General features: G+C 39.4%; 1 protein-coding gene across 8 annotated transcripts in view; it reads right to left on the bottom strand.

Annotated features, from left to right (window-relative positions):
* lama2 (laminin, alpha 2) overlaps nt 1–21129 on the bottom strand; it is a 206846-nt gene extending 185717 nt beyond the window's left edge. For 5 of the 8 annotated variants that reach the window (XM_044376462.1, XM_044376459.1, XM_044376460.1 and 2 more), the window contains exon 1: nt 20957–21129. In XM_044376462.1, coding sequence (XP_044232397.1) covers nt 20957–21023 — 67 coding nt within the window. In that variant the 5' untranslated portion in view covers nt 21024–21129. The remainder of the gene's footprint in view (nt 1–20956) is intronic. The other 3 variants (XM_044376465.1, XM_044376464.1, XM_044376463.1) reach the window with 1 other exon arrangement.
* Nucleotides 21130–21609: the final 480 nt, after the last annotated feature.

Below are 21609 nucleotides of genomic sequence, written 5' to 3' on the forward strand. Positions count from 1 at the left end.
GATAGACATTGATTTTCACCCAATGGATCTCACTGTTAGCAAACTTAATAGCTTGGTGGGTAATGGGTACATGTTATGAATGAGCCCCTATAGGCTAGTGAGGAGAGGAGAGGAGAGGAGAGGAGAGGAGAGGAGAGGAGAGGAGAGGAGAGGAGAGGAGAGGAGAGGAGAGGAGGTGGAAAGAAAAGAAATGGAGGACTAAGTGTGGAAAAAAAGGAAAGAGATGACGAAAAGAGGAGAGAGGACAACATGCGAGAGAAAAGAGAGAAAAGAAAACATGCCAGAGGAGAAACCAAAAGGAAGAGAAGTGCAGTGAAGAGAAGAAACTTCATAATGAAAAAGAATGACAAAAAAACATGGTGGGATTAAGAAACGAGAGAAGATGAAAATTAGGAGACGTACATACTTAAAATGAAAGAAGATGATGTAGAAGGATGAAAGATGGAAAGAGAACAGAAGAAGAGAGTAAAGTTAAAAGGAAGACTAGTAAGGGAGAATGGGAAAGGAACAGATCAGACGTAAGTTGAAAGGGGAGCTGCTATTTACCATTGCTGCTAATAGGTTTCAAAAGGGAGCAAGTCGTTAGCTAAATGGATAGGCCCTAAATGACACATTACCATGTTAAAGGTTGATTCCGCTCATTATTGGAGCTCTGATTCCTCCATGCATCACCAGCTAGGGCTATGAGCTGGCCACTAGTACACAGACCTGCTGCCTCAGCAAGTACACACGCACACACACACACACGCACACGCACACGCACACGCACGCACACACACACACACACACACACACACACACACACACACACACACACGCACACGCACATCAGCAGAAATGGACTAGGGAGATTGGCCATGAGAAAAAAAATCTCAAGGCCCTTCACTGTTCTGAATGTATGTAAATCAGAAAAACCAGAGAAAACCTGGTTTTCCCATTACAAGACAGGTTTGCGGTCTGAAATAATACAAACTACCGGTGCATCATGAAACATTTCCCCCTCATGGAAAGTAAATGTCAACTGTATACTGGACAAGTGTCCAATAGCATTAGAACGAAGCACAGTATATTCCTGTTTTTTGGGGTTGGTTTTTTTTTGTTTTTTGTATGGCTTTCAGTTGAACAGCTGCTGAGTAGATGACATACAGCGTAACCCGGCCTGCTGTGAAATAGTGATGGAATATTTGCATTAGACACGCTGTATTTTAGAAAAAAAGAATGACAGGCATAAGGAAAAAAATTGTGTGTGGGTGTGAGTGTGCGCTTATCATTAACAGACAAGTGCTAGATGGCTGTAACTAAGATCTAAGAACGGTCAGTCCACTTCTAGCAACAGTGAGACAACAAACTCGCATTCATTAGGCTGTACCTGGTATGTGCATGTCACTATAATTTGCTCATTACAGTGAAGTGCTTATGTAACATGCATAAACTACATGAACACTCTTTGAAAACTGCAATTCAGTGACAAGTTTAACTTCAGTGAGTCAGTGCTTACACTGGACTGATTAATCTGTGATGGTCAAGGATCTCCAGCAGTTAAATTGTAATTAAGTGTTGTAATAATTTTGTATCCCCTTTCCACTAATAAAACTTGTTCCTTGCATTTCATTTGGTACCTTTTAATGCCTACAGTTGGATTTTGTTCTACTCAGCTGCTGGTTATGAAGCAGCCTGCCAATGATTTTATGTAGGCCACCTGGAAATTAGATCCACCATGTCAAAAGTTTCTTGAACGTGATTCAAACTGAAAATAAGATGTGTTTAACACAGACTTATGCCATTAGGATAAAAATACACCAGTACAATTAAAAATATATATTTAGGGGTGGAAATGGTTTGGGGAATATTGTATTTATTGTGTAGCAGTTGTTAAGATATACAAACATTGGAGCAAGAGGGGGGTTTGACATGTAATATTGTAGTTATGGTATCAATCTTAACCATTAGGCTACCAGGATACTCCAAAGAAAAGAAGAGTGACGGTGAATGTGAGCGGAGCAGAGGAAAAGGTTAGCAGTAAGTTGTCAATCTGGCAGTAAATGTACAGTACAGGCTACAGTGTGTAATTTAATAAAACACTGCAGCCTCTCGAGACCAAGAAAAGTCTCGTCTGTTGTTTCCCTGACTGCTGGAAAAGTGAATGGGGTTAGCCCCAAAGTTAGCGATAATGGGTTAGCCTAACCTGACCAGGTTCATTTAAAGTGAATTAACCTTTAGGATGGACCAGCTATTCTCATTCTAGTGTCAATCTCAGCCATTCCCAAACAGAAAAGAGAAATGTCTGGCTGCTGAGTCACTTCCAAGTTTTGCCCCCCACCCCCGTCGCTCCAAAGCACTCAACCTAGGGGAAACACTGAAACTTACCAACTTATTTACTTACTTATATGTATTTGAGGTATTTCAGCCGCAACTCCATTCAAATGTCACTGACTTTTAAGCTAACAAATTTTCGGAAAACAGGGGTTGGCTCAGAAAGCCAACTCCAGGGATTTTAGACAGTATAACACTAGTCTGAAAAGTCATGTCCCTTACTTAAAAAGTAACCTGTCTTGTGGCTGCAGTGCAGTCTGGGCTACCAGCTGCTGCCTGTGAAGAAATGTTTATCCCTGCCTTTGTAGTGATGGATTTCTTCCTGCATGGCTGCTGTAGATCAGTACAAAAAGGTCAGACCGATTACAAGGTCTATAAGGGAACAGACACAAAACCTGGCCTTAACTGTTGATATTCACAAAGTACAAATATGTTTTTCTTTACTTCTTGTACCTGCTAAAATATGACATCACCAACATCTGTTCAGTAATCAACAGAAATACACAACTGAAGTACAAAGTGACCCAGGAATGCACTCATTGCCTAAAGCCATGCAGTGTCATTATGTTTTAGGGGTTTTAAAGGGAACCTATCGTGCTTTTCCTTATTTTTGGTCATATATACAAGGATTAAAGCAAGAAAAGATTTGTGAGCCTGAAAAGTTGTCCAGGAGGAAATGTATACAATGTATTGAATTAAGTATTATATGAATTTAAAACTACTCTATGCTTGAAACCATGAAGGGTGCCTGAGAACTTTAACTCCTGTATATATAATGTTACAATGCCGGATGTTCATGTTAAATGTGGCCAAAGTGTCAAATAATGAGGTAAACATATGTAGAAGTAATCCCTGAGAGCAAAAAGCAACGGGTTCAGACTGCAGCTCTTCATCAAACATCATCATCACTGTGGCTGTTTCTGCTTGTACTATTCCTCCCTGCATTATTTCAAACTGATCTGCTGAACAAATAGCTCCAAATATCTCCATATCTTGTTGTGTTGACTGGTTTTTAGCAACACTAATGAAACTGTGCTAATCGGGTTTGCATCGGTGGTAACTGACTCTGATACAGCTTTCCCTTGGCAGGCTTCCTGAAAGCTGGCCAATCAGAACTGAGTGGGCTAATTGGGAGGGGTGCCTTAAAGAGACAGGAACTAAAACTGCCTGGGACAGAAGCTGAACTGAGGGGCTGCATAAAGGGCCAGTATAAGATAAATAAGGAGTTTTTTGAACTGTGAGTCATGCAAAGCTACTCTAGTTGAGTCCCAGAATAAAAATATAGAGCTGGAAATGAGCATAATAGGTCCCCTTTAAATAACTGTTCACAATTTTAAGTAACTGCATGTTTAGGTTTGAGAAAACCTGAACTTGACAAAATCAGAATCATTTGTGAATTTAGCAACAAGTGAAGCAGCAGTGTAAAGCTATGGAGCTCGTCGGGGTTCAGGTAAGGGCTGCATTCTTTTCTTCTTGTTGGCAATCAAGGCATTTAGTATATGTTGTGACCTGTAAGTAGCTGATACAGCCAAAAGGCACAGTGGTAATTTAATTCCCTCAAACATGACAAACATGACAACATTTTACCACTACTACCAGTGCCGTGACACAACACTAACCTGGACAAGGATATTTCACTGGAAGAAGCACAATCAGATTTGGTTTGTAGGGAAAACCAAGAAAAATGTATGCATGTCCCAAAGCAGAGCAGAGCAAGACCCCTACAAGTCAAACTAACAGAAGTCTTTGTTAACAGGGTCCAAGCCAGCAGAGGACAATGAGCTGGTTGAGTTGCTAGAACACAGCAGTGGGCTCCTCTAGGAATAAATGTGCTGATGGACCACCCACCTCCCACCCACTGTCAGAACAAGCCTCAGGCTCGGCTGACTGCTTAGGTCGGCTTTCCTCTGTGGGGCCAAACAAGGTCAGTAGAAGAAATATGAAGTATGAGTCTCACCGATATTAAAAATTGGATTATAAGAGTTTTTTCCCAAAAATACTGCCTGATGTTTTACAGAATCTAGAATCTGCTCTGATTTTAGGATAGAGTAACAGCTTGATACTTCATTGATTATTTTGGTCTCAATAGTTGGCTTCCATAACGCCAACCATTATGACTTATGATTATCATATGAAAACACAACACATGACGACCCAGCTACATCTCTGCCAACTTAATTGTGCCCTGAACAGGAAATGACATTGAGGAATAATTCACTCCATACCAGCCTTGTCCAATCACAGACCGGTGCACAAAATTCCCAGATGTCACCAGTCTATTACTGCATGGCCGCAAAAGTTCTATGGCCCCCCTCGACATGCACACACACACACACACACACGCCATTTTTCACATATTTCATCTCATGTCAGATGTGAACATTTGCTCTGCATTAGGATCTCTGTGGGTTTGCCTTGGACCACAATAATGGAAATACAAAAAATATAATGGAAATGTGAAATTACATCCAGAATATGTCCCACTCCCTGCACACACACACACACACACACACACACACAATATTGATGAGAAAAGCAACTGGAATAATGGAAAAGTAAAAATGTATACACAACACATACCTCTTTCTCCCTCCTTCACTCTACTCCTGCCTCTGCCAGTGTTTTTCCTTCTGTCTTTGTCACTCACACACACACACACACACATACACACACAGTGGTGTGTATAAATGTTAAATCCATAGCTAACCAGGCCAGTCTAATAGACTCTTATTCCTCTGATGCTTTATCAGCTCAATCACACAAACATTCAGCCCCAAAATAATGGCCTTTTTGTTTGCTGCCTCTTTCTGTGTGTGTGTGCGTGTGTGTGTGTGTGTGTGTGTGTCTTTCCCTATCTAGGAGCTGTGCTGCAAAGAGTATGTGTGCACTGCATACAGATCTGTCAGTAAAGCCAGAAATGACGATTGTTAGGTTAGGGAGTCCTAGACTTTGATTCATTCATTTATCCACCTGTCAGTCAATCCAGCTGCATGAATTTGATTTTAATTCAAAGTTACAAATGAGGAAAAAGTACAGACTGTCCAGCATTGAAAGAACAAACTCCAGTTTTAGCAGTAAAAGCGCTTGTCAACTGAGTTAAGGATGAGGACCTCAAGCGTGTCGGGTACACTGGTTATTTGGAAGCCACTTTGAATCCAAATTTTGGTGATCATTGATATGGTATTTTTTCATTACATCTCCCAGAAATCACTTGTCTGTCAAAGAGTCTCTCGCATTGGCCCTGTTCTGTTTGTACCCAAGTGTCTTTATCCCAAACTTAGAAAAAAAAAATCAGAAATCAAATCAAGAATTGTCGTTAGCTAAGTGAAGAGTATTTGCCCACTGTTGATAGCCTTGTAGGAGATGACTTCCTTCTAGTCATAAGTCAGGGAATAAAAAAGTCTGATCAACATAAATGTCCCTTGGAACTACCTTCAGGCCATACATAATATAAAGCGTTTATATCAAAATATCAAATCTTGCCTCGGAAATTTAAATTTTAGTCCTGGGATTGACTCTGGAGGTGCAGTTTGCACAGAGAGTAGGTCTTGTGTAACCCGTTATCTACACTTCTCTGTACATCTAAGACTGTGGTGCAAACTGCTCAAACTCTGCAGCTGAAGTACAACTGGTCAAAACCTCTCTATGACTCCGTACACATTCTGACTTGGACCACACAGCAGGCTCAGACCATGACAACATGAGGTAGAGGATGGTGACCCTGAAAGGTCAGAGATCATGAGAATGAGAGGTTAGAGGTTACTTTAATATTGAGGGTCATGACACAAAATCATCACAGCTGGAAACGCACACGCAACAAACCAAACCGTATCACCAACAAACAATCAAAGGCATTGTCCAAAAATCTCTTTCTATGATTCTTACACACACACAGACAAACATAAACACACGTTCTGAAAACCATGTTGTGACCATGTGTGGAACAAGGATGTTGTGGGTGAGGTAATTGTCAGTTTCTAGCAGCCACTAAAACCCTCTGGTATCAATCTATACATAACTTCAGAGAAACCCCAGTCTGGACCACAGAGGCCCACAGCAACTTGCCAACTAAGTGTAAAAATCAGCTTTAGAAACATGATACATAAAGTATCTCAGTGTTGGTGGGAGTCTGGTTCTGTACAGTGGATTTTCTGTTGAGGTTGAGTTGGACTCTTAAATCAGAGAAAAAAAATAGTTTTAAAAAACTGCTAAAAAAATTAGTTCAAATAGATCTTTTACTTATATTAAAAACTAATATATCAAGACTTCAAACTGGACTTAATGACATGTAAAATTTTATATTGGATTATTTGCATTGAAAAATTGAAAAATACTTTTTGTTGTGTCCTCAGGTCTTTTCTATCTAGGTTAGGCTTAACAAAGTGTATGTTAGCAACTCAATATGATCGGATTTTGAAAACTGACTTCAGAAATAAGGACTCCATTATGAAGCCACAACAAAGTTAAAGCATCAAAGACTGTGTGTAGACAAAAAGTTAATCATACCAACATGTGTAGGCCATGTGTGTTACATTGAATGTACTGCACATATTTGGCACTTTTGAGCCCTTTTGAAAGTAATTTAGTTGTGCATTGTACAGTTGATGCTGTACAATAGACTTGTGAAAGTTTATGATTTCATCTCCAGTTTCTTCGTCTTTCTCCAGGCTAGATGTCTGGATATTCTCAGTGCTCCTCCACTCTGGGTGATCTGTTAATAAGGACTACATAATCCTTTTTCTTGCTGCTTTAGTGTAAACTACAGTATACTGAGATGCTTCATTGATTGAAGCACAGACAAAGCATATCAATAATAACATTTTTTCAAGTCCATATTTTTATAGTTTGTAGCTTAACTATTACAGCAAAGCAAAGCAAGATTGACAAAATTCTAGGAGATCTTAATCTAAACTATAACTCTAACACTGAATCTGATTGCATCCAAAATTGCAGCCCTTCTTCTCATTTCATTGAGATATAACTTAGTCAAATTGAAACACACAACTGTCATAGACTCACATAGTGCTGGGATCTGTGAAACTTACTCTTTCCATTGATAGTGATAAAACTGATAAACTTCCACACATCTCCTTAGGAATCATATTTAGAGGATACTTTTAAAACGTCAGGTCTTTCTTCATAATCTTCAAGATGTTTCCTTAGTATCAAAAACAATCCATGACAGTACGTATGATAGTGTTCAGTACAATAACAAAGAGGCACACACAAACATACACATGCTAAAAATCCTGGGCTCACACCACAGAATGTATATAAAGATGGACATAGTGAGGTGTCAGCCATTGGTTTGCATTGGAGCCAGTTTGAAGCCCAGAGTTGCAGCTTATGGTCGGTGCCATCTTCTCTGTTTGGAGCCAGGACCTTACAAATAAAGAGTGCGCCTTTCACGCTCTGGAAACGCCCCGCTACCTCGGACCGAAGTGAACGCTAGCTTACTGGGGATACGAAGTGGTGCACACTTGGGCTAACATTACTTTAGCTAAATTGTGCTAAAAGGGAAGGTATTGTTATCAAGTAACATTAAACTCTCAATAGGCTGTTTCAGCACTGCAAGCAAATTGTCTGCCCACACGACAGACATCAAAGCTACTATAAGTCTTCAAATCTTCTTAACAGAGCACCAATTTCCAAAATGACCACAAACACACCTGAATTTAGCGATTGAGACCATAATGACCAGTTGAAAAAAATTATTGTTTTAGTATTTCTGGAAGTTGACATTTTTTTTGAGTGGGAGTCATTTGGAGCCAGCATCTAGTGGCCATCTGTGGCACGTTAAGGTACTTCCACATTGGCTTCAGCCTCAAGCCATGGAAGCTGTTACATGGCTCACACACGTAATTTCTGGGAAGGATTTCTGATATTCAACAGGTGTTTCTGACATTCAACCGGTTATGAGTCAGTGTCAAAACTGACTCATAATGGCCCTGGTGGCTTAATGGTTAAGGCACATACCACATAACCACAATGTCCATGGCTCAACTCCAAGCCGGGGGACCCTTGGTGCAAAGCCATACCTCTCTCTCTCCCTCTGTGTTTCCTGTCTCTTTTCACTGACTCATATAAAGGTGAAAAGCCACAAAAATAACCTTTAAAAAAAATGATTTGTCAGCCCTTTTTGATTTGATCAAGTTTTGTTTGACTAAATTCATGCCTTGAGTCTGAAGGAGTTCAAGTCATGTCCACAACTTTGACTTGTACATCAAACCAGTTCATTTCAATCTAGGAATACTTATTATAAAACTTCATATTGAACTTATATGTTGCATTAAACTTGATTATAAACTGACTGATCCAAAACCCAATCATTTCTGATTAAATTAAGCCATGTTGGTGCATCTCAACATTGTAGCTGCAGTACATGACCTACATGAAACATAATAAGACTTTAGAGAAAAACAACCCCAGACCAAAATCAACAAACTGAGAACTATTTCCCAAAGTTTAACTCAGAACAAGAGCATATACAAACCAAACCCAACAAACTAAAAAATACAAACTAGAGCTGGGGGGGGTGTCTGTCTCGCTTTGTGGCTGTCTTTGAACCGCCTGTGTCAGACAGATTTCTCCTGTAAAAGACAGCTTGCTCTCAGTGTGTTCACTGTGGATAAACAGAGCTTTTGAACTGAAGTGATATGAGCTGGAACAAAACAATAAGACCTCCAGAAACCAACGGTGAAGGAGTAGCAAGACAAACAAACTGAGGCCAGACATTGAACTCAGCTATGGCCGCAGAGGTTGTCAGTGGTACTCTTACACATGATGAAAGAGAGACAGCAGAGGAGAGGAGGATGAAATGAGGGGGGAAATGTACAAGGGGGCACAGAGGAGAGGCAAGGGCATGAAATAAAACAAAAACACAAAAGCACAGAACGATTTTAACATTTTTTAATTTATAGCTCCTGATTTCATAAAACAATACAGCTATCACAGGTTTTAATTATTATTTAAACTTTTTATTTGCTGATTGGATATTGAACAGTGGTGCAGTATATCTCATCTGTTCAACAACTGGATGAGAAAAGATGGGTTAGAGGGAAAGAAAGGAAGGGAGAGAAAAAAGGGGGACAGAGGTGGGCAAATAGTGAGAGGGAGGAGTAAAGGACACTGAGGAGAAAGGAGAGGAGAGAAGGGAGAGAGAAAAGGAGGAGACGAAAGAGGATCAGGAGTCCAAGGAATGAAAGAGATAAGGACAGAAAGAGCAGAGAGGGACAGGAAAGAAAGAAGTAGGCAAGAGGGGATGAAGGATTATGAGTAGCGGAGGAGGGGAAAGTGTCTGTGAGTGTGTGTGTGAGTGTGTGTGTGTGTGTGTGTGTAGGGGGGCTCCTCATTATTGACACCATGTGTTACCACAGGAAGCTCCCTGGGAAAATATAAGCACCCAGAAAGATCAGAGAGCAAGAGAGAGATGGGAGAGCGACACAGAGGAAGAAAGATGGAGAAACTGAGGTCAATCCAAACTCTTTGCAGCTGCAGACCTGTGTGTGTCTGTGTGTGTGTGTGTGTGTGTCTAAGGGTCAGCAGCCTCTGTTTTAGCAGCTGTACATCTGTATGTCAGGCGTGCAGCATTTTAGCCACAAGGTCACAGTATCAAATCCCATTGTGAACATAAATTCTATCTATATATATCTATATATATATATTCAAAATGCACACAGTCCATTTCACAATATTTAAGAGTAAGGCTGCAACTAAGGATTATTTTCATTATTATTATTATTTTCATTAGTCCAAGGTGACATCTTTAAATGTTTTATTCTGTCCGACAAACAGTCCAAAACCCCAAAATATTCAGTTTATCATCATGTATGACAAAGAAAAGCATGAAATCATCACATTTGAGAAGCTAAAAGCAACACATTTTGGGTATGTTTACTTAATAAAAAAAAAAGACTAAAATGATTATTTGATTATCAAAATAGTTGCCAATTCATTTTCTGTCGATCAACTAATCATTGCAGTTCTATTTCAGAGTACCAGAAGTGTCACAACAAACATGTTAAACGCTGCCTTTTTTGTGGAGAAGAATGGATTTTCTAGACAGAGGTTGATACAAAAAAATTTGATTGATGTAAATATGGATTTAGGAACATTATGTTACCCCACTGTCATATTATTTTTCAACAAACTAAGATTTGAGAGTCAGTAATACATTTAAAGAACTGTGTCATGAAACTCCAATGTGTTAACCTACATTCTGCTTTTTATTATTCCAGTTAGCTACCTGATAGCTGGTTGCTGCTGGAGAGCAATTTACTGACACAGCGGCAGCAGATGTATGACTAAATCTAAAAAGGTCAAAGGAATGAAACACTCAACTGGTGCTTCAGAGTGAATATGGGTAATTTTAGTTGTTATTTCTGTGTTTTCTCCTTATGGAAATTTACAGTTTGGAGTATGCAGGTTAGATTACTTCACAAGAGACACTTGTTTTTATTTTGAAGCCTCTTAACACAGAGCATTTACTTGTATTAAATTCCACTTTTTTTCATGTAGTACACATTGCAAACACATGGGATTATTTCTGAGCACAGTGTGGCCTAATATTAAGGAATGTGTTCAAACAAATCCGGGAGTTGTACTGTTCCCATTTTTAAGTTTGTCATTCAATTTTTATGTGCTTTCTGACAAATCCCTGTCAGTCTTGCTTATTTTTTAAGGCACTGTGTGGATGTGGTAGCTTTTGCAAATGCACATGCACCAATTCATCAACTCATGCCCTGTTTCTTTCTCTCTCTAAAACCCACACTAGAATGGAGCTGGGCAGAGCAGCTATTGTGTCCCTGGCAGAATTAACTATTGATTTTCTCCTCAGCATTATCAATGCTGTTCTGACAACAAAACAGCTAGGAAACACTCACACTCATGGGCGTACACACACGCATAGGCCTAGATTTTGTTCAGTGGAAAATGCGCTTTTCCCTGTGGGGAAGTCAAATATTAACACGGTACTGTAATAAGCATGCGCTCACAAATACACAAACAATGATACATGCAAATAATCCAATACACAAAACAAACTAACCAAATATTTTGCCAGTCTTATCACACATGCATGAGGCCAAATACTGTGCCATGAAACATTAGACAGCATGTTTATGCATCTCATCTGAAATCAGAAGAATGTTGCATTTGTCAACATCCGCAGGCCCACAATGTTCTCATATTAACTTTGGTTACATTGGTATAATTAGTGGAGCTCTTACTAATTTATTGTACTGCACAATAAACTGAAAATAATCGATTATGACCAATTAATATTTAACTCTTTCAGTAGTTGAGAACACTATTTGTTTCCTGAAACAGGAAAATCAAAGAGGTTCTGTTTAACATCTCTTATGACTACATAAATATGTGACATCATCAATAGATTTAGGGATGCAAAATAATTTAAAAATCATTTGGTCAATGAAACATCAGATGAATATTGAAAAAATTACCATCAAAACATCCTGGAGTCCAAGTTGACGTTTAAGTATCCTTAAGTATCTTATTTCATCCAATCAACAGTCAAATATCCTTTAGTATTACATTTACAATGATTTAAGACCAAGAAAAGTAACAAATTCTCACATTTGAGATACGTCAATTGAAATCATTGCAGCTCTATTGTGGTTATTTCATTCCATCAGCAGGTGTTTTAGGGTATAGAGTGACATTTTAACAAAAATGTAACCTCGGGGTTAATCTTCAGCTTTTACCTCCATCACTATACTCGGCTACTGGTGAAGAAAACTCTGGATTCAGCTTTGAAGGAGGTGTAGCATTTATTTCCTGACAAACCATAGCTCACAGTTAACACACACCATTACATTTACAGCGAGTGAGTTTACTGCTAAACTGACTGGCCCACCTGCCTCATTGCCACACACACTCCAAGTGCACTGAACTGAAGGAGGCTGCGCTACTATGGCATTTCCTGACAGCAATTACATTTAGATCAACAGATTTAGACTGACCTTAGTTTTGTGCTGTGTCATGTTGACTGAAGCCAACATATGCCCAAACGATTGACATGACATCGTCTTAGTGTACCGACTATTTCTCACTTTCTCACTTGCACCCACCCCCAGCTGCATTTCTCCAACATTTAAGTCATTTTGTCTGTCCGAGTTAGACTGGATACACATGGTTAATTACTTTGCTTGAAACTGGTGGGTGGAACAATGCTGACTCAACTTATGAAATGAACCCACACAGTAAACTCTGACTGATCGTGTTCTATGCATAAGGGCACATATCAATGCGACTGGGATTAGGTCAGTTAGAAGCACCTGATCTTAGTTTTGGTGCCTTTTTAATTAATTCCCCAGGCCTAAGTATAATTAGTATAACCGATATGTCACCACGGTCAAGTCAATTATCTTCCAGTCACCATTTGTGTTTCTCAAAATTGAGACTATAATTTGTAGTATAGAGAGTGTCACTACTTCCTTCTCTCTCCAATGCATGTTTGTTTTTCCTCTAACTGAAAAAGGATTAACATGTTAGAAATTATTACTGTTTTTTTTTTCCATTTCTTCCATCATCTGCCGTTGATGGAAACTCTGAAAGCTTCAGCTGAGCTTAGAGGAACTGCATCCTCCTTCATTTTTTTGTATTGTGCCATAAAGCAATACAGAAGATTTCCTACCAAAACTACACACATGAATGTAAAGTGTACCACAGCAGAATTAAGGACTGTCTGTAATTCTGGTCATGGATAACACTCTAAACCAACATCTCAAAATTAATGTTGCAGTCATTTAAATGTAAAGACTCTACATGTGGCACTTCTGATACTTAGTCCCATTCCAAAAAGTAATATTATGGCAATGCATACTGACTTTTTGAAATCAGCAGGTATCACTCAGCATCCTGACCTACTTCTACCGCACACTGTGACAAGTGTCAGAAAAAATGAAACCAAGTAAGATTCCAAGAAATCAAAGTCAGTGAAATCAAATCCTTCTCTCTCCTTTCCTCTCTGGCTTCCTCTGTCTTTCTTAATGACGACAGGATGGATACAGCACCATTCCAACTTAACACCTGGTTAATTTTAGCTCCCAGAGGATTCCTCTCACACACACACACCTGTTGGCTGTCATATGATCTGTGTCTTTGGCACAATGTCATCGATTAATACTTGGGTGCCTTGAAGTCAATGACAATTTGGCAACACTACTGAGTCAGACTGTGTATGACAGTAAACTGTACACATACAGAAGCGCTCAAGCACTGGGATGAGCCTCATCCTATATATCAACTCTATCAAAATGAAATTACTCTTAAACATGTTACATCTCTGGAGGAGACTTCCCATCTTTTACCAGGTTAAATGTAAAACTCTAAAACACAACATAATTATGAAAAAATAACAACACAAACTTTCATTCCTGGTGGGAGGCCTGATGAATGCTCAGGTGATGATGCACACTGCTATTTGAGAGCAAATCATTACAGGTGCTGCACTTTTCCCTGCTCATTATAAGACACACATGCTAGCTCTAAAAGATTAAGAAAAAAATAAAGGTTCAAGTGCTTACAAGGTACAACAAACAGCCAGATGATGTTAAAAGTAGTGCTGAAACAATTTCAATGAATGAATTAGTCAATCGAAGACAAAATGAATCAACAACTATTATGATGATCAATTCATCTTCAAAGTCATTTTTTCAGGAAAAATTAAACAATGACCATTCCATCTTGTCCACTGCGAGGCTTTGCTGCTTTTCTTTGTTTCATATCATTGTAATTTGAATAAATTTGGATTTCAGACTCATTGGACAAAACAAACAACCTGAAGAGGTCACCTTGGGCCCTTAATGAATCGGGGAAAAAAATATGATTAACCAACAAATTCATTGATAATAGAAATAATTCAGAAGTAAAACAGATTAAGTATAACTACTTAAAACTATCTATGGCACTCGAAATTATAGCTATTCAATTACCATTTCTGTCATATCGTGTCTTTTGACTACCTGAAAAATACGATAACAACAGCAGAGATGAATGCACCAAAAATAAATAGTGTGAATGGGAATCTAGAAATAACAATGCATAATGTTTGTTTTGTGTCAACCCCCATTTCTAAAATTTCATTCATGTATTCACAATCTGCATTCATCTGCATGTTTTACAAAACTACATATCATTTTGTCACACAACCTGTAATTACATCACAAATCAGACTAAACCCTTCTGAATCCTTCCTATCTTCCTGATTTCTTTTCTTTCTTGACCCATCCTTCCTTTCTCCTTTCCTTTCATTCCTTTTCTTCCTTCCCTCCTGTCTTATTTTCTAGGACGCATTGATTATATTCACTGAATTTAGGTTCCAAGTTGAGAAAATCTAACAGCTTTCTCTCTGGTGTATTCCATCAAATCCATTCAGCTAAGCTCAGCTGCTTTCACATTAACATAGCAGACTGAGATCAACATATTTTAGAAACATTATGACATTGGGATGAATTCACCTTATAAAAATGTTGATTTCTCTGATGGGTAGAAAAACCCATTCTGGATTCACATCACATTCACTGTGATACCTCCGGTGAGTTCACATCACATCACATTCAGCCCAGCTTGGTTAAATCCCCATTACCATACACATATAAACACATCTGTAGCATCTGAATAGACCTTTTATCCATAAATTAACCATTTTTTCAATAGTTTTAGCATAGATCATCCCAAGGAGAAAATATTTCATAGGATCATGCTGCACTTTTGATTATGCCAAAGTCCAATAAACATCAACAGGGAAATCAATCCGTTTTCCCACCCTTCCTTATATGTTTGCTTTTTTGAAGATGCACTATGAGGTTTCTGCAGGACAGCAATATTATAAATAAGTCACATGGATTTGGTAAATAAATATCCTGATTTCTCAGTTGGTTTACAAGCCTTGTCTGGATTCATTCCACACTGGTGTCTAGCGAGTTTACTCCACATCCAATCATGCAAATCAGGCCCAGTAACATTCACATTAATACACACTCTCCAACTCCAACGAGTCAACTCTTCTGGCAGTTTCTCAGGACTTCTCAAATTTTCCCCACTGACAGCCACACATTCTTAACATTTTATTGTCTTTCATCAATATTTCCTTGGCTTGGCTCAATAGTCACATGCATCATGCTCACTCTCATCTGGTGGAAGGTCATAGTTTATCACTTATATCGCAACACTGGTCATGTTGTTGATTATATTGGGGTTTTCTGGCCTTATGGTGATAAAATTTAAGTAATAGCTGACCTAATGTTTATTTATCTTAATAATACTTTCAACAAACATCAAAAAAACATGAAAACGTACTTCAGGACTGTTATTTCCAGTTATTTTTCAATAAATCAATAAATCATATTCAATAAAATGTAAATAGTACAAATGGCCATCACAAGCTCCTAGAGTTCAAGGTATCATCTCCCAAGTCACTTCTTTTCTTTAAGCAACAGTCCAAAAGCTAAACCTATTCAATTTACAATGATATAAAACAGAAAAGCAGCAAATCATTGCATCTGGAATCTCTTACCAGCAACATTTTGGTGCTTTTTGTTTGATAAATGACTTAAAGCCCCTAAAATGGGACTCCAAATCTTAAGTATTTCTCCATAACATTAGTATATTCATTAATAAATGTGAAGCAATCAAGGTAAAATTTTAGGGGGGTGAAACATCCTGAGGTGGCTGTGATTTGATCAGATTTGGTTGGCAATAGCCTGGCAACAGATCCCGCAACTTTCATCACATTTTGAGTCAAATATTGCTAAATCCTTTTTGGTGCACAGAAATGCTTAAAGCAGACCTATTATGCTTTTCCTTATTTTCAGTCCTATATATAATGTTAATGATAATGGCAGCACGTGTAGACGCAGTGGCCCCTCGCTGTCCCGCCCGTGTGGTATTTTGTTCTGTTAGTAAGTGTTTGTCCGGAAGTTGTTCGTATTCGTCTCGTCTGTCTACGTTGGAATACAAGTACAGTCAACAGACTCTGTTAGACATCTGCAGGAACCATCTTTACAACACTTTGGTTACTGCACAAACAGAGTCGATAGAGGAGCTCGGATTACTCCGCCGGCCTGCAACCACACTGGACTTGACTGCTGCTCCCCCCCCCCGGAAAGGAGGCGCGGCAAGCGGTGCATGAGGAAGCAGAAGAGGGGCAAGCGCGGAGGTATCCAGGCTAGGCTAGTGGCTAGACCAACTCGCCCAGCCATACCATCCATCCTGCTGGCAAATGTACGATCCCTGGACAATAAAATGGATCACATATGACTGCTGAGGTCAGCGAATCGTAACGTGAGTAACTGCTGTGTGCTTCTCTTCACTGAAACATGGTTAAATGACAACATCCCCGATTCTGCTGTACAACTGGAGCAGCTAACATGCTATCGAGCGGACAAAACCCTCGTAAACGGAGGAAAGACTCGCGGTGGGGGAGTCTGCGTTTACATCCATGATGCGTGGTGCCGGGACACTGTGGTGGTATGGTAAGCACTGTTCACCACTGGCAGAGTTTATGATGATAAAGTGCCGTCCTTTCTATCTGCCGAGGGAATGTACAGCGATTTTGCTAGTCGCTGTTTACATCCCTCCCATCCCCAACAGCAGTGACAAGAATGCAGCACTTTGTGAACTGTATCAAGCCATCAGTGAACAACAGACAGCAAACCCAGATGGATTCACCATCCTCGCTGGAGATTTTAATCATGCTGATCTTAAGACCATCCTCCCAAAACTTCACCAGCATGTTGATTTCCCAACAAGAGGAGACAACATTTTGGACCTGGTCTACAATACCCACAAAGGGGCATACAAGGCCTCACCCCTGCCCCACATCGGACTCTCTGATCACATCACTGTTATGCTAATACCAGCATACAGGCCGAGAGTGAAAGTCACCAAACCGGTTCAGAAGCAGGTACAGGTGTGGCCAGAGGGGGCCTCCTCTGCTCTCCAAGACTGCTTTGACACAACAGACAGCTTCATGCACCAGGCTGTCAGGAAGCTGAATTCTCTCCCCACCCTACCACTCCCTCCTGGACACCCTGGACTCTGAACCCTAACCTTCAGAAACGGACTGTCTTTTGCACTACTACTGCATAGTATCATGCTGCTGCACTATTTGCACTATAGAGGACAATATACATATATATATATATATATATATATATATATATATATATATATATTTTAGTATATGTCTATTTGTTGTGCACTTTATTGTCTTACTTGTCTTACTTTAATGTTGCCACCGCGGGATACTGAGAAACGTTTTCTCAATTCTTCTGTATGTTTGGCACTGTAGAGAACTGACAAATAAAAATCTTGAATCTTGAATCTTAATGTTTATTTATCTTAACAATACTTTCAACAAACATCAAACAAACATGAAAAAATCTTCACAATAAAAGTCTCCCATTATTTAGTCATTTAAAAGCTTTTAATATGAAGCAGTAAAGCAGGAAATGTTGGGTTTGCATCAGCGGTAACTTAACACAACTCTGATACGGCTGCCCCTCAGCAGGTTTCCTGAAAGCTGGCCGATCAGAACAGAGTGCGCTCATCAGGAGGGGGGCCTTAAAGAGACAGGAGCTAAAACTGCCTGTTAGAGACAGAGGCTGAACTGAGGGGCTGCATAAAGGCCAGTATAAGATAAATAAGGAGTTTTTCTAACTGTGAATCATGCAAAGCTAGTCTAGTGGAGTCCCAGAATAAAAATATAGAACTAGAAATGAGCATAATAGACCTATTATGCTAATTTCCCTTTAACTTCACATCTTTCAAACTTAGCCCTGCCTACTTCAAACCAGCATACAAAACAAAAATATAGAAAATCTCTCATATGAGCTAACCAAACAAAATATTGTGTGTCCATGTAGGAGCCCATTGTTCATAGTGAGAAGCTGATTGAGAAAATCAAAATGACTATTCATCTTCTGTTACCACAAAAGGTATTTTTACAAAGGTATTATTAAATGTGTTTCCGTCTCTCTCAAAACAACATAAAACATGCTTTTGGATACAGAAGAAACAGTTTCAAAATCTTCTATTTCCGTTCAACCTAACATGTCATACTTCCAAACCCTCACAAACTCTATCTGGCCGCTTCAACCTCATCCTTTCTTTATGTCCTCTGGACCTTCTGTCTACCTGTTTCACCCATCCTCTCTATATCACTGACGTCTCTTCCAATGCCTAATAACACCCTCCTTCCTCTCTCCTCTCTGTTTCAGCCCTCCTCCTCCTCCTCCCTCTCTGATTATCTCCTGGTGTCTCTCTGAGCTCTGTAGCTGATAGAGAGCAGGCCTGGTTGACACGCCTAGTAATGAGGCTCCTCACGCAGATGGCCTCTCCCACCCTCTTCTAAGCACTTTCTCTCTCTCTAGAGAGTATGCCGAAACACACACATCCTGACGGCATCCCCATTCCCCTCTGCAGGAGGTCACTCCTGGGTCAAACAGTAGCTCAAGATGTTTTGAAGAGGATAAATAGAAAAGAGCATGACAAGCACTAGATTTGTTTCAACTTTCTATAAAACACACACATAGATAAACTCTACGTACACATGTGTACAAGCAACTTACTGACTGTCCTCATGCATTGGAAGTATTGTTTTCATCCTCTAAAAAAAGTCTTATTCTGCAGCAATTTGGTTAAGTGGGACAATTTGACTACTCTAAGAATCAATGTTTTGCATGAATGTTTTGACTCTTATTGTGCACCATGTTATATTGATTTTGTCCCAGCTGTCAATCCCCCATCTCTGTTGAAGGCTTTGTTGCCCATTTGTCATTGTTCACTATGTCACGGCCCCAACACACACACACAGCACATAATTAATCTTTCACAGTCTCACGAATACAGCAAGTAAAAGAGCAGCAGCAGTTTTTCTCAGGTGTGTTTCATGGCATGATTTGATCTTTAAAGGAGTTGGTTCTCCTAAATTACATAAAAACATAGAATATATTCTCACACAACCCTATTGGTATCTAGCCATGCAGATTGATTTGCTTTTATTTGTCAAGGTTTTGAGATATCCATCGGAGATTTCTGGCTTCATAATAATACAATGGAGGTGAACTGAATTTAGTTTGTGGTGCTCAAAGCATTAAAAATTATATTCTGAAAATTCAACATGAATGTGTCTTTCCAGAAACAATATCCCTAGGGCGCCCTGGTGGCTGAATGGCTGAGGCGCATATGCCGCAATGTCCTTTGTTTGAATCCAGTCAGGTACCTTTGCTGCATGTTATTTGATTCCTCTCTCCCCTTATTTCCACCTGCAACTGTCCAATAAAGGTGAAAAAATACCCCAAAGAAAATATTTAAGAAACAGCATCCATGTTACTAATGATCCACAGAACACACAGTTAAAAGTGTTCATAAGGACAATTTCCTTGGTATAAAATACTGTAGTTCAGCAGACAGTGAGGTCTGAGGACTGTCTAGAGTAACAAAGACACTGTTCCTGAGGTGGCATGTCGCTGTTGAATTTTTTAAATATCATTTTCAATACTCTGAGCACCACAAACAACATTAAATTCACCTTCATTGTACTGGGGTAGAGGCAGAAATTGTAAGAGATGGATATCACAAAACCAAAACTAAATGCGTGGCTAGATCCCAATGGAAGTAAGAGAGAAAATGTTTTTTCATAATTTGGGTGAACATAACTTTTACAGTCACATTGTGACTGACATTTTTAGAAGAATACACCAAGGCAACAGGGAAACACTAAACCCAGCTCTATGTGTTTGTACAAGGCCCATAAATTCATATTTAAAACAATTGAACTTCCTATCATTCAGAAAGTGAGACCTGGACAAATTGCACAAAATCTAAAACAAGTGTGGTACACAATGAAAGGTTATAGTATAGATTACTCGGCTTGTTGTTTCACAAAGGATATCCTCTTTTGCAACCCTCTAAATAACCTGATGATTTTTTATAAAGGCACAGAACCATAGATTATGTCTCATTGGCTACAACTGTGAGAGGGTGAAAACTCACTAGGGGGTAGACATAAATTTGTGCAGTGCTCAGTAGATAATCATAAACAGTGCTGGTGTAAGCAGTCACTGCAAAATGGTCAGCCAAACAACTATCTGTACTTTATTAGCACATGCAGTCATGCCAAGATCTGTCATGCTGATGTTCAACCACTTAATTTGATTTATGAGTCTAAACATAACAACTAAGACTTGAAGCTATTGTGTCTGACTGTTTCCCCAATAACAAAACCATCCCAAACACTCCGGCTAAACGCCCTTGCACGAGTGTGTTTGTAATAATTAGGTTTGACACAGTATCACGATTTGCATAAAGACTTTTAGACAACTTTGTGAGTGTGAGGGTAAAAAGTGACATTAATGACAAAATGCTCCTGCCTACCACACTGCATGTGATGTGAGCAGGTTTACAAAATCTCTCCAATCGTGACTTCTTTCATTTAGCTAATGTGTTACGAGCTGTTGACTGATTAACTGATTAAGGGAAATGAGCAGCAGCCGTGAGTGAAAAGCACTGAGCTCATTAGACTGTTTCTCTGCGGTGAATAACTCTCGCTGTGCCGCGTATTGATTAATGTAGAGAGGTATTGATCAGTAGTCTTATCTATCAGTCTCTGAGGACTCACCTCTCTGCTGAGCGTTGCAACATTGCCATAGCAACGCGGTCAGAAGCACGAGCCGGACTCGCTTCATGTTTGTCCAATCTGAAGTTTGATATCGTGCCGCGCGCGCTGTGCAGTCAGCGCTGTCCTCTCGCGCACCTCTCTGCTGAGCTGAATGTCGACGGAAAGTTTGAAAGAAGTTGGTCCAAACTCTCCCTCTCTCTCTCTACTCCTCCTCCTCCTCCTCCCCCTCCTCCTCGCTGCTCTCCCCCTCTTCCCTCCAGGCTTAAACTTGGGACAGAGGGAGGGAGAAAATAATGAAAAAAATATGGAAAGGTTCAACAGAAGTTCTGAACTTCACAAGCCGACTGAGAACAAATCAAAAACAGATAAAGAGCTGCCTAGATAGAAAGGTTTCTTTTTTTTCTTCTTTAAAACGTTGGGCTATATTTATTCTGCTTTAAAAATATAAAGTACCAGTCAAAATTTTGGACGCACCTTCCCATTCACTTGAAATGAGAAAGTGCGTCCAAACTTTTGACAGGTACTATATGCAGATATACAAAACACAATCAAAAAGACACAAAAAAAGTAAAAGAAGAAAACTACTGATGTGTACAGTTTGGTCAAACTTAAGTCTCAACTATTGAAAAATCCTCCATGCAGTTCATTTTCAG

Source organism: Thunnus albacares, chromosome 16, assembly GCF_914725855.1.
Source record: "Thunnus albacares chromosome 16, fThuAlb1.1, whole genome shotgun sequence".
Taxonomy (NCBI): domain Eukaryota; kingdom Metazoa; phylum Chordata; class Actinopteri; order Scombriformes; family Scombridae; genus Thunnus; species Thunnus albacares.